General features: G+C 44.0%; 2 protein-coding genes across 13 annotated transcripts in view; both read right to left on the bottom strand.

The window, feature by feature from the left end:
- Nucleotides 1-1787, bottom strand: part of PUS7 (pseudouridine synthase 7) — a 105127-nt gene extending 103340 nt beyond the window's left edge. For 6 of the 7 annotated variants that reach the window (XR_003795240.1, XM_029233636.1, XM_029233641.1 and 3 more), the window contains exon 1: nt 1471-1787. Coding sequence is in view for 6 of the 7 variants with exons in the window: in XM_029233636.1 (XP_029089469.1) it covers nt 1471-1627 (157 nt within the window). In the remaining variant the exon portion in view is untranslated. The remainder of the gene's footprint in view (nt 1-1470) is intronic. The other variant, XM_029233640.1, reaches the window with a different exon arrangement.
- Nucleotides 1788-10425: 8638 nt separating this feature from the next.
- The window catches only part of ATXN7L1 (ataxin 7 like 1), a 243690-nt gene continuing 236029 nt past the window's right edge, over nt 10426-18086 (bottom strand). For 3 of the 6 annotated variants that reach the window (XR_003795185.1, XM_029233302.1, XM_029233313.1), the window contains one exon: nt 15180-18078. Coding sequence is in view for 5 of the 6 variants with exons in the window: in XM_029233302.1 (XP_029089135.1) it covers nt 18037-18078 (42 nt within the window). In the remaining variant the exon portion in view is untranslated. Of the gene's footprint in view, nt 11645-15179; nt 18079-18086 lie in introns of those variants that run through there. The other 3 variants (XM_029233304.1, XM_029233314.1, XM_029233303.1) reach the window with 2 other exon arrangements.

Below are 18086 nucleotides of genomic sequence, written 5' to 3'. Positions count from 1 at the left end.
TTAAGTTACACAAGCAAAGCTTAATTTAGCTTATTTTGCAAGACTAACTTGACCTGGGTCATTTCTTGCTTCTGCCTCTGTAAATAAGCAAAATTTAAACTGTTTCCCAAGGTTGATATGAAGTAACCAATTCCCTATCATTTAAGATGACGATAATATTATAACCAATTACTGTGAAGAATAAACAGTCACTATCTTCTCACCATATAAGCTGCTTTTTAACAATATACCCCTGAGCCTCATTCCGTGTTTTGGTTTGAGTGCTCCTGGCTTTCAAACTATCTTTTTGGTGTGTGCAAAATAAACTTTACTGATTACTACTTTGGTGATTCATTGGCTTTACTTCTGCTATTTCTGAAGTTTTGACACACACACACACACATTTACATATATGTCTGCATCTAACAGCAAAAGACTATTTTCACCACCACAGTACCAGAGACCAGCAAGAGATGGTAATTAGTCACTTTTTCAAAAAGTAGGTTTTTAAAAATTAGTTTGATAGCAACTTTTTCCCAGTGCATTAAAAAAGTGCATTCCTTTGTACTTTGTTTTTTTGATTTTCTATTTATTTTTAATTGTTGCAGAGTTTTTGCTGGTTTATCATTTTAAAACAACTAGAGAGAACCTGATCGCCTTATATAGGATCATATTAGTTAGGTGGCTTTTGGCAAAATTGGAGTATTTGGTTTTTATATTTCCTTACCCAGAGGCAAATGGACAATTTGGGCATTTTGGACACTCCATATGAGACTAGTAAATTACAATTCTGCACCCTGGGGAGAAGCACATCGAGTCACTTTCACCTTAACATAACTTTTACATTTACAGACCACACAAAAATTATGAAATGATCCAAACTTTGTAAGGGAATCAGACATAGAAAACATGTCAGGAAAATCTATCTCCTCAAGAATATCCTTCCTTTTACCCTATCAGTTGTTTTTACCAGCTTACAGACTCTTTGAGGGCAGGGATAACACTGGAAACATCTGTTGCTTACCAGGCATAAGGATGATTTATGCATTATTTGTTTAATCTTCCCCACGTTGCCATGAGATCGGTATTATTATAATCGCCATTTTCCAGAAGAGGAGGCCGAAGTTCAGGCTCTTGCCCACTATCACAAAGTAGTAAGGGGTGGAGCCAGGAGGCAGGCTACCGGACCTCGGAGCCTCTCTCCCACCGGCGAGAGCCCTCCACCGGCGAGAGTCCCGCCACACTCAGCTAGTGGTAGGCACAAAGAGGCCGTTCAATAAGTCTTGCTTAATTTGAAGGCCACAGCGTTAACTAGCAGCAGAAGGGCTCGAGTAGCCGAGAGGCAGGAGAGTGTATGCGGAGGGGCTGGGAGTGGTAGCCGGGAAGGAAGCTGGCCCCCCGGGACGCGGGCGGGAAGGGATGGCTACACCGGGAATTTCTGGGGACTGCTCGGTATGGGACAGAAAGCCGAGTGGTAGTCAAGACACTTACCCGGCCGGAAAAAGAGGAGGGCGCTGGCGAGATAGGTCAGCAACTCCATAATCCGATGTTTTTCCAAATAATTCCTGGCTTCGAGCTCCCTGCTGCTGTTGGCCTCCATCGCTCCGAATTGGGACGTTGCTAAGCGACCACGCAGCGTCACGGCCATTCGGCTCCGCCCCTTCCGCCCGACGCGGTTACATGATGCGCGCCCCACAGGCTGAGACCTGGGCACCAAATCCTGCACCTCATCGCGAGGGAAGCAGTCTGGGAGGTGTGGGGTGGGGCCTACGCGGAGGCCGGAGGGAAACCCGTGCAGAGCTCCTTGCGGGCGGAGGGCCCAGTCCGCTGTCTGGGCTGAGTGGTGGGCCTGATGGTCTTTTCCTGTTTCTGTCTCTAGCACCTAGCTCAGTACTTGCTGACCCAAGGTCTCATGTGGTAATAACACATGAGGATAGACTAATAACAGAAGGAACTTGTGTAATAACGGGGGTGTCCAGTGGAGAGTCCTAAGCAGCATCTTTGGTGTGAGCAGCCTGCAGCACGGCGCTGGCGGCGGGGCAGGAAGGTTGACGGTTTTCTCTACCAGACTGCGGGGTCATGAAGTGCGTGGATCCTGAGCTCCTACACGTGTTTGCTGCTTAACTAGACCGTGTGGAGCTGGTCTTGAGATAAAGACCACCTGACAGTCGTTTTGAGGGAGAGCCACTGAATAAGGTGGGACGCAGGTGGCCAGGAGGGCATCTACTCAGCCATCGAAATACCTGAGAAACTAAACTCTAGGCTGGGACTTCTGTCCTTGAGGGCCAGGCTCTGAGGTCTGTGCCCTTACTCCCCACCAGAGAGTTATCCCAGAATAGCCACTTCAAGAAGAGGAAAGACAAATGGCCAATAAACATATGAAAATATTCTCAGTCTCTCCGGCAATCCTGTAAACAAAACTACAAGAAAATGCCATTTTACATCGACCAGACTGGTAAAAATTAGGAAGTTGAACAAATTAGACTGCCGGCAAGGATATAGGGCATCAAAACAGCCAGTGATGATGGGAGCTTTCCAAAGGAGAACATCCACCTTGGAAAACAATTTTGAATTATCTTGGTAGCATAGACATGTTTCTACACCATGACTCAGAAATTCCACGCCTAGAGCAACTCTTGTACACCTGTACCAGGAGATATGCACAAGAATGTTCAGAGCAGCAGTGTGCATGACAGAAAACACAGCAGCCCAAAGGTCATCAAAACTAGAATGGATTTTTTAAAAAACTGTGATATATTCACAATGCAATATAAATATATAAAGCTTTGCAACCATAGATTGTAGCTACTTGCAACAATATGGGTGACTCTCAAAAACATAATATTGTCTCAAGAATATATACTGTATGAATCAACTTATATAAAGTTAAAAAACATACAGAATGAAGCAATGTATTGTTTACAGATTCAAGCCTGTGTAGGAGATCTACTAAGAAATGCAAGGGAATGATACAAAATTCAGCACAGTATTTGCCTTGGAGGTGAGAGGAAAGAGAATGGGTTTGTGGAAGAATATCCTGGGGACTCCAGGGGTAAAGGTAATAAGATTTTCTTTACCTGAGTCGTGGGTACACAGGTGCTCACTGGATTATGATTTTTTAAATTAATTTATTTTTGGCTGTGTTGGGTCTTTGTTGCTGCTCGTGGGCTTTCTCTAGTTGCGGCGAGCCGGGGCTTCTCTTCGTTGTGGTGCGCGGGCTTCTCATTGCGGTGGCTTCTCTTATTGCGGAGCACAGGCTCTAGGCGTGCAGGCTTCAGTAGTTGTGGCATGCGGGCTCAGTAGTTGTGGCCCACGAGCTTAACTGCTCCGCGCCATGTGGGATCTTCCCGGACCAGGGCTCAAACCCATGTCCCCTGCATTAGCAGGCGATTCTTAACCACTGTGCCACCAGGGAAGCCCTGGATTATGATTCTTTATACCTTAGGTGTACTTAATACATTAAAAAAATATACTCAGGACTGCATGTTGGTGCCCTGGACACAGAGTTTCTTCTCTGTGCATGACGCTCAAGACATTTGATCTCCTTGAGAACTTCATTTACTTACTCTCCAGGAGTTACTCAGTCCCTGAATAAAATAGCTCTGATCTTTGAACCTCAAATGACACTAGAACTTCCAGTGACACCTGGCCTGCTGACATCTTCCCAAGTTGCTGATTGTTTTCTGTTTCAACAAGCCTGGGTGCATTTGTCTGCTCAGAGCTCCCTCTCTTAACATACCTCAGGCAGCTCTGGCCCTGAATCTCCAGTTCCCCTGGACTCGTGCTAAAGAGAAGTGTCCAGATGCCACCTAGTGGAGTCAGCTATTCTCTGTCAATGCCATCTCTTAATAAGCCAACTTGGCCTGCATTCCTCATCACCATCGACGTCATCATCCTCACTTCTTCGACTCTGTCCTCCATCTCCTTGTTATTACTAATCCTTTTAGTGGTTTGGGGCAGTAACTGCAGGTGGTAGGCATCATTGCAGTGGTTTTCAATCAGGATTGCACATTTGAACCACCTTTGAAAGTACTGACGGTACCTTAAAACGTACTGAGGCCTGGGCTCCATTCCAGGTCCAGGAGACTGAATCTTTTGGGATGGGGCCTGAATACGGGTAGTTTTGTTGTTGTGGATTTGAACAGCTTTATTGAGGTATAATTAACATAATAAACTACACATATTTAAGACATACTCTTGGATAAGTTTTTTTGTTTTTTTGTTTTTTGGCTGTGTTGGGTCTTCGTTGCTGAGCGCGGTCTTTCTCTAGTTGCGGCGAGCCGGGGCTACTCTTCCTTGCAGTGGGCAGGCTTCTCATTGTAGTGGCCTCTCGTTGTGGAGCACGGGCTCTAGGCGCGTGGGCTTCAGTAGTTGTGGCTCGCAGGCTCTGGAGCGCAGGCTCAGTAGTTGTGGCACATGGGCTTAGTTGCTCCCTGGCATGTGGGATCTTCCCGGACCAGGGCTCGAACCCACGTCCCCTGCATTGGCAGGCGGATTCTTAACCACTGAGCCACCAGGGAAGCCCTTGGATAAGCTTTGAAGTATGTACATATACGTGAAATCATTGTCATCAAGATAAAGAATGTATCTATCATCCCCCAAGGTTTCCTTGTGTCCCTTTCTAGTTCCTTCCTCTCACCCCTTCTTAACCCTGCCCCACCCCCACTGCCAGGCATCACAAACCTGCAATCTGTAATCTGTAACTGTAGATTACATTTTCTAGAATTTTATATAAATAGAACCATACGGTATATATATATATATATATATATATATATATATAAAATTTTTTTTTGGTCTGGTGTTTTTCACTCAGCATAATTATTTTGGGGGATTCGCCTATGTTGTTGCATGTATCAATATTTCATTCCTTTTTATTGCTGAGTAAGATTCCACAGTATGCATATATCACAATTTGTTTCTCTCTTTACCCGTGGATGGACATTTGGGTTGCTTTCAGTTTGGAGCTATTACAAATAAAGCTGCTATGACTATTCATGTACAGATCTTTGTGTGCACATAGGATTTCATTTCTCTTAAGTTAAATGTATCAAGGAGTGGGATGACTGGTTCACATGGGAGGTGTATGTTTAACTTTCTAAGAAACTGTTGAACTGTTTTCCCAAAGCAGCTGTACCATTTTATATTCCCAAATTACTAGTAATTAAAGGCTCCCCAGGAGATCCTAGTGGACAATCAGGACTGAGACCCTGTGTTATAGCAGCCCATGAGGGTTGAGCTAAAAGATCTGGGAAATGTTGATCAGGAATCCCAAGAGCCTCGGAGGTTCCAGCTCGTGCTTAGTATCATCCCACAGCTCATATCGACCCAGGACACACACTGGAAACTCCCAGGGAGCCATTAAAAAAATACAGTGTCTGCCCCTTCACCCCCCAGAGAGTCTGATATAATTGCCTTGGGGGCCAGGGTGCAAGGGTGGGGGGCTGCCTCAGGCATCACAGCTTTTTACCAGCTTCCTGAGTGGTTCTAGAGCACAGAGTGACCAACTGTCCTGGTTTGCCCAGGACTATGAGGGGTCCGTTACCATGAAGCTTTCAACCATAATACTGGGAACGTCCCAGGTCATCTTAATACATGGTCACTCCATTTGTGGACCACTAGCATGAAGGGCTCAGGCTTTGGTGTTGGATAGACTTGTCAATCTGCCTGTCAACTTGGGAGTTATAGCTCAGGGTTAGTGTGTGTGTTTGGGGGAGGGCATGGATAAAAGGGAAAGTGGGGGGACATGAGTAGCCAGGACAGAATGTGGGCTAACTCCCTCTCTCCATTTTCTCTGTCAACCAGGGACAAGTTAGAGATGCCTCAACTAGGAGTTTTGGTTGCTGTTAAAGGGGAGAAATATATGAAGCCCACTTTTTCTGAGCAATTGTATGGTGAGGCAGTGTCCTGTAGAGGCCTCTGGAGCCAGACTGCCTCACTTTAACACTCTGTTTTACCACTGACTATTAATAACTTTGTGATATTGGGCCAAACCCCTAAATTCTCTGCCTCAGTGTCCTCAAGGACAGAATGGGGACAGTGTATCTACCTCATAGAGGATGTCTTCAGGACTGAGTTAATGCATGTAAAGCTCTTTTAAAAAATGGTGCCAGCCATGTACTAAGAACTATGTAAGTGTTCACTGTTATTATCTTAATAGCCTTGTTAAAATGAGAAGGGGGAAATCGTGACTAAATATATCCTATAGCCTACGTCCATAGGCTGTCCTATACGATTTCCTATTGAAAGATGTTTTGGTTAATCTTTCAGATTTTGTGTTGCAGCTCTAAAGAACTATAGGTTCTTGTTCTGCATGTCAAGATGGGAGGAGCTAAAGGTATATATACCACGTGATTAATGTTCTTATGCAAATCGTAAGGGAGACATAGTTTGGAACCTGATAATTTCATTTTCACCAAGTTGCTTTATTGGTGAGCTGCATTTTTGGAGTTAAAAAAAAAAAAAAACCCACCAGAACACGGTCTAGTAGTGACATCGTATTAGTCTTTGTGTCAAGTGGAACTAACACGGACTCCTGTTTTAGCTTTGCAACTGTGATTTAACAGGTACACAGGGTTCTGTGGAACTCAAGTCTCAAAGTTAGTCTTTGTGAAATGGTAACACTCAATTATCTGTGATAGTGCCTCATCTACTCAGAAGCTTTCCTCATTCTTCAATAACCTAAAAAGAGCAAAAATGCTAAAAAACATCTCGAAACATTAATTTAAATCCATTTTACAAAACACGAAAATGTAGAAAATATCAACAGCATGGCCACAGTTACAAAGGATCTCAGGAGGAGATTGGGATAATAGCTCTGGTGCTTTGGTACCCCCTCTACAGTACTTCATTAAAATTTTTTTTTTTAAATCCTCTCAAATAGTTTAAGACTCACAAGAAGTTGCAAAATGGTACAAAGAGTTCCAGTGTATCCTCCTTGGGTTCCTCTCAATGATACCGTCTTACATAACCGTAGAACACTGTCTTTGTTAAACCAGGACCTCAGCATCGGTACAATACTATTAGCTCAAGTATAGACCTCATTTGGATTTCACCAGTTTTTACATGAACTCTTCTTTTTTCTGTTCCGTTTCATTTTGGAGGCTACTTCTGCATTTCCGAACATCATATTATATCCTAAGCCTAAATTTAGCTCCCATCACACTGACTATGTCTGTTTAAGCTTTCATTAGATTCACCAAATTGAGGCCCAGAATAAAACTTATGAACAACGTTCTTTGAGCTTCTAAATTACTTGTATGAAGGATGACCTCAGATGATCTCCTATTTATTGATACACAGTTTACATGGGGAGTTAAGGACCCTTTCTCAAGAGGCTTCGCCATTTACCAGCTGTGTGATCCTGACCAAATTACTTGACCTCTCAAAACTTTATTTTTCTCATCGCTAAAACGGGGATAATAATCTTACTGACCTCATAGAGTTATGGTAAGGATTAAATTAGAAAAGATGTAAAACACATAATCAGTAATGTTATTACTCACTCCCCCTACCACCATCACCGCCAGTACCACAAGTACCACCAGTACCACCGCCAGGGGAATCCCTGTCCTTCTAGCTGTTTTCTTGATGTCAGAGTAGTGCGGGTTTGGCTTAGAGCTGGGAGTCTGCTCAGGGTACAAGCCAGAAGTCTTTACTCTCCTGGCAGATGGCAGGGTGGCGGGGAGTGGTCTCTCATAGCCGGGACAGCAGCCAGGTGGCATACAATCCTGCCTTCCCTGGCTGAAACCGAGGACGCACTTCCCAAAATAATACCACTGCACTGATATCAGACTTCAAGTACATTGTGGGATCTACAGGCTTTTGTGGGTTGTCCTGCAACCTAATCACCCTTGATATTACATTTAAGTGGAAGAATATATTAGGTTCCAAATGAAACATTTGGAGCACAGCCCACAGAGTGGGGATTGCTTATACAAGAAAGATAATTGCTTGGATATAATTTTGGAAACTAAGACATCCGCTTTGCCCCAGTGCCCTTTTCAAGCAGGAATAAGTTAAAAAAAAAAGTAAAAAGTGGTAAGAAATTGTTGATTTGAACGTTGGTTATTTCCAACTGATAGCAAAATTTTCCTTGTTGGCCTGACTAATGGATTAGATTATTTCTTGTAGTTTAACGTGAATTGATATAGTATCAATGGTCATAAGCATGTCTTTTGCATTGGCCAAAATCTCTGTATGCTGGGCCTGGCTTGCCCAGGCTCACAGGAGTTAATGTGCACTTCTCTTCTCCCTCTGGATTCAGAGAGGTCACGCTGATAGCTTGAAATCAGTCACGGTGGATGTATTAACATTACAGAAATCAGCAAGTGCTTCCCCTGCCACCCCTAAAGCTGGATGTTTGACATTTACCACCAACACACCACTCCATTTTTTAACTTAGCAAACGTGTATTGTATGCCAACTGTATGCCTGCTCCTGTTTTAGGATCCAAACAACCTTGGATAACACAGTCCTTTAAGAGGGTCCTACAGATAAATTTGAAGTCCAAGGAAACATGAAGTATACATGTTTTTTGAATGAAAAAGCACCGGCATGTCAATGTAACCCACATAACCCTCACCAAACTTTACCAGCAGAAAATCTCCATTGGGAAAGTCCCCCTGTGAAGGAGGATTGTTTTTAAGGCCATCCCAGGCATTCCATTTTTAGCCATCTCCAGGACAGTGTATTCCACAACTATTCACTGTAATCAACTATATTTGATCACTTTCACCACTTTTCTCTGGTCCTGTATCCAGTGTTTTTAAGCTGCCAAGCCCAAAGCCAAACACTGTACTCTGGAAACACAAAAGTGAGATCATCTAATGGCTCCCATGTATTTCATCATTGTGTAGGTGTCCTGATAATATACTTATCTGAATTTTTTAAATATCAAAGCAACACACACACTTTTGTAACACATTAAAATTCTACAGTTTAGGATGAAAAGAGACAATCTTGTGCCTCATCCCACCCCCCTATTCCACCCCAAGGTAACCTTCTCTGCTGGACCTGGTTTCCTTGGATCCTGAATCTCAGCTTCCCATTCAATTTTTCCAGAAAAAAACTTTTTAGTCCCCTGCTGGGGCGCGGGGGTGTGGGGAGAGAGAGTAGCCACTTGGCTGCATGTGGGAGGTGAAGGGGGCTCTGAGGGGCCTGACAACCTCATGTGAGACTTCAAGCCCCTCTCCCCCATTTTCACCCCATTGTGCACCCCTTCTCTGTGGTACCTACTGCCTCTGGGGGATCTGGGGAGAAAACGGGCTTATTAGTATTCTCCTCAAACCACTTCTAACTTTCTTCTTTCTGCAAAGACAATTATGGCTCCAAGTTTGCCCTTTACCTTTTGTGTCTGTGTGTAAACTTTTAAATTTAAAAGTGCACAGTAAAATTAATGAATCTTAAGTACACAATCAGATAAATATTTCATCAGTGATTCTATTCATTTAACAAGCCCCCAGGTCAAGATACAGAACACTGCTAGCACCAGAAACCTCCCTTGTGCCCCCGAAAGGTGACATCTATTCTATAAATCTGTCTGTTTGTATTCATGGCTTTAATTCACCAAGGTTACTTTGAATGCCGATTCATTAATTAAAATGTTGAGCAGTACTGGGCTCCGCAAGGACCCGGAGGGAACATCCTCCAAATGCTGGACAGTGAGAACTGCAGGAGATACCGTCTCTGGTGTGTCCAGCGGCCAGGCAGGCCCAGTACTGAGCATCTAGTATGGATCCAAACCTTCTCAGTTTATTGAGCTGGACAGGACCAAGAGACTTGTAAAAACTGCAAACAGAAACAGAAACATGCATCTGATTCTTTCCAAAGGAAAAGCCCCGGAATCATGTTTTTCCTCTCCCTTCTCTTCACTTCCATGGGGCTCTGCCTTTGCCCTATCCCAATAATGTGCCAGAATTGCTACCCTCTACCTGCCAGCCCTCCAACACTGCATCTGGATTATTCAGGAACATGGGGGGGATTTGGGAGTGGGTAGTGGAGTGGGGTTAGTGATAAGGCCAGCTAGGAAATCCAATAGAGAAGTGAAGTGGCTGGAGAGAAAATGAAAACTCTAATACAGACCATGCAAGCTCCTGCTTTCACAGCCCCCCCACCCCCAGCAGCTAGCTGGGGTGATGTGATGATGAGCCTGCACAGCCTGATGATGTGAACGCTTTTGTGATGCTGCTGCTGCTTTGATTAAAAATTTACTGAAGGGGCTTCCCTGGTGGCGCAGTGGTTGAGAGTCCGCCTGCCGATGCAGGGGACGCGGGTTCGTGCCCCGGTCCGGGAAGATGCCATGTGCTGCGGAGCGGCTGGGCCCGTGAGCCACGGCCGCTGAGCCTGCGCGTCCGGAGCCTGTGCTCCGCAACGGGAGAGGCCACAGCAGTGAGAGGCCCGCGTACCGCAAAAAAAAAAAAAAAAAAAAAAAAATTTACTGAAATACTTAAAGGCGAAAGGAGGAATCCAGAAAAGCTCCAGAATCTTCTAAAATTAAGAGAACCCTTCCAATGTTAATGACCTTAGATCAGATTTGTGATTTCAATTGTCACAATAAATACAGCGCCTCCGAGCTGTTGGCTCCCATTGTGATTCTGCAATGATTCAGACTTGCGTGGGACTGATTGAGTGTTTGAGGCGTTCAGTTTTCTTACACCTTCCTCATTTACTTTTCTAGTTGAATGGCTTATGAAGATGTAATGAACAGAAAATAAACTTATTGAAATACACTCCTGGGAACTTTGCTCAGTGACATGGATACCTTAAACCTGACATTCCAGAATAGCTCCAACCAGATCAGAAAGCAAGAAGTTATTGCCTAGTGGAAAAATCAAAAGGAGAAAAATACTGAAGTATTGTAAAATTAAATTCTAGAGACCTGAGTCAACCAGCTAGGAGGCACATAGAATTATAAAATACCTTTCTGGAAATATCCACAGGGGCTTAGGAAGAAAAGTCGGTAGGTGCAGTTTATTTCTACAGGAGGCAGGGAAATAGAATGGACAGGGCACCAGATTGAAGGGGGGACAGGTTTGCCAGTCAGCCAGCTGTGTGCTCTTGGTACCTCATTCGACCTGTCTGTGTCTCAGTTTCCTCACCTGCAGAAGAGGGTCTTCATTATTACTTCCAGTTTTCACACTGATTCTCCAAGCCTATGACTAATTTTGAGGCTTCTCAGAGTTCCAGGTTGGGAAAATATAGGATGTCTAGGCTCCCTTCAAAATGGAGTTAGAGGGCTTCCCTGGTGGCGCAGTGGTTGAGAGTCCGCCTGCCGATGCAGGGGACACGGGTTCGTGCCCCGGTCCGGGAAGATCCTACATGCCGCGGAGCAGCTGGGCCCGTGAGCCATGGCCGCTGAGCCTGCACATCCAGAGCCTGTGCTCCGCAACGGGAGAGGCCACAGCAGTGAGAGGCCCGCGTACCGCAAAAAAAAAAAAAAAAAAAAATGGAGTTAGAAGTCACCAGGGCAGAACAGTGATGGACGGCCAGTCTCAGACAAAGCTCAGAACCAAGGGATACATGATGTCCTTGCTGCTAGAAGCACCACACTGATGTTTTGTGGTTATGGATAATCCAATTATACAAAGGTTTATGTGCAATGTGCTTCCTCTGTGAAGCTTCCTCAAGCTTCAAAGCTGCTTCGTCTGTTTTTTTTTTTTTTTCCCTGTACAATAGTGAAAATATTTACAGTTAGGCCTGAGGCAAAACGCTAAGAAATTTGCTGAAGTTTGCCCAAGAGTGTTGGCTCCAAGTGGCCTTGCTCTACTCTTGGTGTGCTCAAACCACTCCCCAAGGCTGTCATCACCATGCCAGGACTGTGCTTTGATCACAAATCTCAAATGTGCTCTCAATGCTTTGTGGCAATCCAGTTTCATTAGTAAGTACTAAATTCTTTCTTTACTCTTCTCAAACTTCTTCTGAGCTCTCAGGCACACCCAGCTTGCCCCATGGTCGCTGAGAAAATGGAAGCCATCAGATGGGGGATTCCCTCATCTTCTCAGCAGTGAATCTACAAGCTGACTTCTTTCTTCCCCATTTCCCTGGAGGAAGTGTCCTTCTGACTACTGTTAAGTTAGTCAAACAAAGAGGCCATTAGACTGAGATGCTCTAATGCTCTAGAGGCCTATGTAAGCAAACCAGAATCTAAGTCTGTAAATGTCTCAAGGTTACAAAATCCAAAATGCTGGGGACAATCAATCACAAACAGCCAACTAGGCTTTAAGCTATAGGCAATCAATACCTACCTTACTTTGCTTCCACCTTTTCTCTATAGAAGTCTCACCCCAGCTCCTGTTGGTGGAGTTCCTAACCACTTCTGGTTTGGGGCTGCCTGATTTGAATCCCATTTTTGTGCAGATAAACTCTTAAAATTTTTAATAGGCCTCGGTTGATTGTTCTGCACTACAAAGGCCAATACTTCCACACGTGTTCAAGTTCACCTCCCTCCTGCCTTCTCAAAAACTTCCCTTTAAAAAAAAAAATCACCCCTTTCTCCTGTCTCATCAACCTCTCCCTCCCCTATTGTCCCACCCTCACCAGCATATGAATCGTGATCTGGACCCTTCTCCCTTGAAAAACAAAAGAAACAAAAGGGAACAAAATCCAAACACTCCATTGTGCCTTCTAACCTTCTTAAGACTTGTCTACACAACTGAATTTCCTTCACTCTCCTGCCACTTCAACACACCTGCTTCGCTAAGGTCACTCTGTGTCCAAGTCGTAACCCTTAGAACCTGCGAGTATGCATTATTTGCAAAAAGACGTAACTACCTTAAGTATCCTGAGAGGATATAATCCAGGATTTAGGGTGAGCCTTAAGTCCTTATAAGAGAAAGGCCGTGGGAGGCTTGAAACGCAGGAGAAACAGGAGAGAAGGCCACGTGAAGGAGGTGGCAGAGATGGGAGTGATGAGTCTACAAGCCAAGGAATACGAGCCATCACCAGAAACCGGAAGAGGCAGGGAAGGATTCTCCTCCACAGCCTTTGAGCAAGTGCAGCCCTGCTTGATTTTGAACTTCTAGGCACCAGAACCCTGAGAGAATGAATTTACGTTGTTTTAAGCCACCAAGTTGTGGCAATTTGTTATGACAGCCCTCGGAGATTGTTAACAGTCACGAAAGACCTCCATGCTGCAGAACCCCAGACTACATACCATCTCTCTCCCATACTGCAACAGTACTTAACTCAGCTGACTTCTCCTTGCTTGAAGCATCTTACAGTCCTCGCTTCCAGGGAAGCACTGTCTATCGGGTTCTCTTCTCTTTGTGAACGCTTCCTCTTGGAGTTCTTTGCAAGCTTTTCTGCTTCTGCCTAACCTCCAAATGTCTGCTCGTCTTCTCCATCTTCTCTAGTAATCACATCCATACCTGTGGCTCTAAATATCATCCATATAACAAAGATTCCCAAGTTGATGCCTTCAACTTAGACCTGTGAGCTCCAGTCATGTGTAGCCCATGCCTTCTTGACACAGCAGCTTAGAGATTTCACAGTGATCTCACACGTGAGCAAACATACATGTGCAAAACAGAACTTCTGATCTTCATGAAACATTCCTTTTGCCACCCCCCCTTCCCCAAAGCCTGTTCTTCCTCTGGTTTTCCACATCTGAAGAAATGGCATCTCCACCTAATACAACTGCTCTAGCAGAAACCTGGGAGTCATTCTTTCTCCTACTCTCACATCCAATTCCTAAACCAGTCTTGTCAATTTAATATGTAAAATGGATCTTGACTCCACTCACTTCTTTTCAGATCTACTGTCACCATCCTGGGACCACACGAACACTATGTCTCACTGGGTCTCTTGCAACAACTTCCGATGGATTCTCCACACAGCAGCTAGAGATCTTTCAACAGATCACATCACGCCATGCCCTATGTAAAGCCCTTTGAAGGACTCCCACTGAATTGAGCACAAAAATCCAAACTCTAGATAGGAGTCCTTCTGTGACCTTGCCATGCCTTCTGTCCATCCCTTTCCCTGCTCTGTCCACAGTGCATATTCCTTAGGTTCCAAGAACTTAGCAGGCTTTTCCCACCATGGGCCACCTCTGCCTGGGATTATCTCCCCAACACTTTCTGCCTTCAGCTTACTTCCTCAGAGGGAGCTCCCTGATCACAACCCCCAACCCATTTTACATCACTTTCTCCTGTTATTTTCTCTCACAGAACTCAATTCTTTCTACCATTGAATTTGTCACAATCTGTAATCACACATTGGATCGTGTGTTTATTCATGTACTGTCTCCCCCACCAGGGTGCCTTCGGCAAGCAGCTGGGACTATGTTTCTCATCACTGAGCAGAGTGCCTAGCTCAGGGGCAGCCACAGATGGGATGCTCCATAAATATCTGTTGAATGAATTCGCTCTCTTCTACACCTTAAATGTGGGTTCTAGGAGGAACGCTCATCTGGTGAGGACACATACACCCAAAAGAATAAAAAACAATACCCCCAATCTAAATTTTATAAAAACCCGAAGACTGTTTTTACAAACATATAAATTATTTTATTTACAAAGCCATGTTACCAAAAAAAAAAAAAAAAAAGCAAAAAAAAAAAAATACAATCGCTCACTGGAGAATGTCTCCAGACCTTGTGCTGAACCACGGCAGTATCAATAGATACATGTTTGTTCTTTCCTTTTTAAAACTGTAAGCCATAGGATTTACTATTTACACCTACTTTAGACATTTATTCTGCTTACAATATCACAGGCATGGAATGAATTCTATCTGATAGTGCTAATACATAAAGGTGCAGGACAAAGAAGGAAAATACTTAGTGTTACAAAATATGGATTGTAGAAAAGAAACCCACTCCACAAGTGTGGCATTTGTTTAGAATGTTTGGACATGCTTTCTTCAAAATTCTTCTGGAAAAGGTTCTAAAATCGGTAGTAGGAAAGGACAAATGAGCAGGTGCAAATTCTCGTCTGTGCAACAACAGTTATTGAATATACCCCATGACTGACCAGCTACGTAAAACCCACAGAGTTTTGTTAAAGTGCCATGGGCCGACAGCATAACAAAATAGAAGGTGTAAATAGAAAATTTCTTTTTTTCCTTTTTTAAAACAAGAGTTCACTGAGAATCAGCAATAATAGAATATGCTGTATAAACTATTCTCTACAAAGGTTGATCAGCATTATTTACAATTGGTACATTGATACAAAAGAAGGCATACAAGTTATCCAGGTCGCTTTTTTTTTTTTTTTTTTTTTTATGGCTGACAGGTCTATGCATTGCGTTACGCTTTAACAACCAGAGCTTTCGAGCCTCTATGGCTGGCGACAAGTCACGAGATCTTCAGGCAGATGGGGGTGTGTGCAGTCAAGGGGCTGGGAGAGAGGGCTAGGTGGGGTGTGCAGAAGTACCCAAACGATATCCCCCTAATAATGCTTTATAGGCTGGTCCAGTGGAACTCCATTCAAACAAACCGAAAGAAAACCTTTTATTTGCATTCCATATTTCAAGCTGTGAGTTCTGAATACATCATTATAAAGTAAACCTGTAGTTGACTGTGAAGGAAGAAACACCGTGGGTTTTCCCTTTTTGCTCAGTTTTCCAGAAATGTCCTCACCTTGGTCAGAGCCAGTCTTTCACCAAGTAAGCAGCATCCAGTGGGGAGCCTCTTTATTCCAGCTTGCAATTCAAGATGTAGAGAGCTAAAACGTTTAAAATCCATTGAATTGCTCCTTTAGTCCCTGTTGAGACATTATTTCTCAGAAGCAGCCACTTAATCTCTCAACTTTTGTTTTCCTTCTTTGAGTGTAAGAGTTTATAAATCAGAGGGTTATTTTGTTGCTGAGATTTTTTTTGTTTTTACTCCTGCAAGTATTACAACTCAAAATAAATTATAAAAAAAACCAGACTTCTAAAACCGAACGAGACGAAAATTGTGCAAAAATAACAAAGATATGTACATACTTTTCAGTCTGAAGAAATGTACAATAAAAACATAATTCAAAGAACATTTTAAAAATATAAACGTTGCTTCAACTTTCCTAAGTTTCATATTGTTTCTGAAACTATTCTGGTCAGTTAGCTCTGTAATATAGTAAAACATAAATTATTACAAAATTAACACTATAAAAATTTACTTTATCTTCTAAACTTTTTTTTCGAAGGGTCTAACCTTGTTTATAATTTCTTAAACATTTGTAAGTCTTAAAATCTGCCTTAACCTTTTTTTTTTAAAAAAAAGAAAAAGTAACAATCTTCCCTTCAATTTGCAGTCTCTTTTTCCCAAGATGGAAATAAACCAGCATATAAGTGCACTTTTAACACTGTAGAAATAAAAATGAAATCATCCGAACTAATATCCTAGTACCTAATATCAACTCCTGATTTTTAAAAAAATCTTCATTTTATATTAAAAATTTTAGTAATCCTATTAAGAAACACTGTCAGTGCAATTCCATTGATGCAAATCACTCCGTTTGCCTCCCGTCTTCGCAAAATCCAATCATACGGTGAAATTTAACAGTAGTCTGATCCTTGGGTTTGGGGGGAATGGGAAAGAAAAGGAAAACTTCAGGGTGGGGATGAGGGTTTATGTCCAGCTGCAAAACTGGCATTCATTTCTGACTTAGGGATGAAGCGAAACCTCCTGGTGTCTCTGCCATTACACTGTATACAAAGTTACATGATTCATAGCACAGAACACTTTTTATATGGTGAATTCCTTTCTTGACTATGATTCCCAATTACAGCTTATGGTATTGGTTTCTTTCAAAACTCCAGTGTGAACAGTTTTATAGCTGCAGGCCTCCAGCTTCTCCCTTCCGGATCTTCCAAATGGCTCTTCTCCATAAGCAGTGGTCTTACCACTCCTTCCTGGGTTGGCTGTATCGGAGTGGTGGCCTCTGACAACCTAGCATGAGCTGATCTATGGGCGTGCTGAGTCCACGGGGCCCTCTGGCCCAGGGCATGGAGGTGGCTGGGCAATGCTAGTAATTATTCTCACCAATCACCAGCTGTTTGGCAATTAACCCTCCATGGCAGCTTTCCCTCAGGCCTTTCCTTCCGGCTCTGCTTTTTCTCCTCTGGCAGCGCCCCGGAGGGCAGCTTGAGACCTTCCACAGCGGTGGGCACTGTGCCTCTTCCTGAGTGGCTTCCTGAGGTCTTGTGCCCTTTTCCCTGGGATTCCTCCCCCTGTGACTCGCCCAGCTTTGCGCCCTCGTACATGGTGCCCTGGAAGGGATTTTGCAGCATGGATTCCTAACACGCTCAGATGATCAGTCACCCAGTTCCCACCATCTTTTGAGGATATCTTCTCCTACCCCCAGGCCCTTCTTCCTGCCACCTCCCAGGTCCATTCCTGCTCCTGTCCCTAACCCAGGACATCTTCTCCGAGCTGCACAGCTGGACAGTGGTACTAAGTAAGCCCCATCATTAAATGGCTGCTGTTCTCAACTTTGCATCTCCCTCCTCTGTGCTGGTGCGTCCTGGAAACCTAATGAGGGCACTCGCCCACCCTCCAGCTCTCTGCTCCCCAAACATGGGCTGCTCCCCAGTAACCGCCCCCTGATGCAGCACGCTGTCTAGAGGGAGCTTTTGACAGCCCATACCTCTGATGGTCAGTGGGGACCCAGAGAGTGGCAGGTAGGAGGGGACAGAAGGGAAGGATGGGAGAGCGTAAGGAAAGGAGCACTGCACATGCTCAAGTTCAAGAGTTCCAGACGATGCCAACCAGGAACGGACATTCTACAATGTCTGCTCTTGTGGCCGGAGCAAAATGATGCAGTAGCAGCATCAGAAGCTAGAGGAGGGACCCCAAACTTGGAAGAAGGTATACACGTGGCAAGTTAAAGAACGGAAACAAAACACTGGTATTGTTTTCTGTAAATCTCAAATTCACGTTCTTTTTGCCTTTTTCTTTTTCCTCAAAACTAAAAATTGGTCAATTAAAAAAAGAAGAAGAAAGGCCAGAGCCACAGGCAGGGCACAGGAAACAGACTCTTCCCCACTGCCCACTCCCCTCCCTCCCCTGGCCTTGGCCTCCTGGGGTGAGGTCCCGTGGCCAGGCATTGGTTTGGAAGTGGCTTCATAGTCTTGTTATGGAAGAGTCCTTATCCTGCCCGTTCTGTTTGTGGTCTTCTAGGAAA

The sequence above is a fragment of the Monodon monoceros genome, unplaced genomic scaffold, assembly GCF_005190385.1.
Source record: "Monodon monoceros isolate NGI ecotype Baffin Bay Population unplaced genomic scaffold, NGI_Narwhal_1 Super_Scaffold_2, whole genome shotgun sequence".
NCBI classification, from domain to species: domain Eukaryota; kingdom Metazoa; phylum Chordata; class Mammalia; order Artiodactyla; family Monodontidae; genus Monodon; species Monodon monoceros.
The sequence above is the reverse complement of the archived record's forward strand: the minus strand, read 5'-3'. Positions and strand labels throughout refer to the sequence as shown.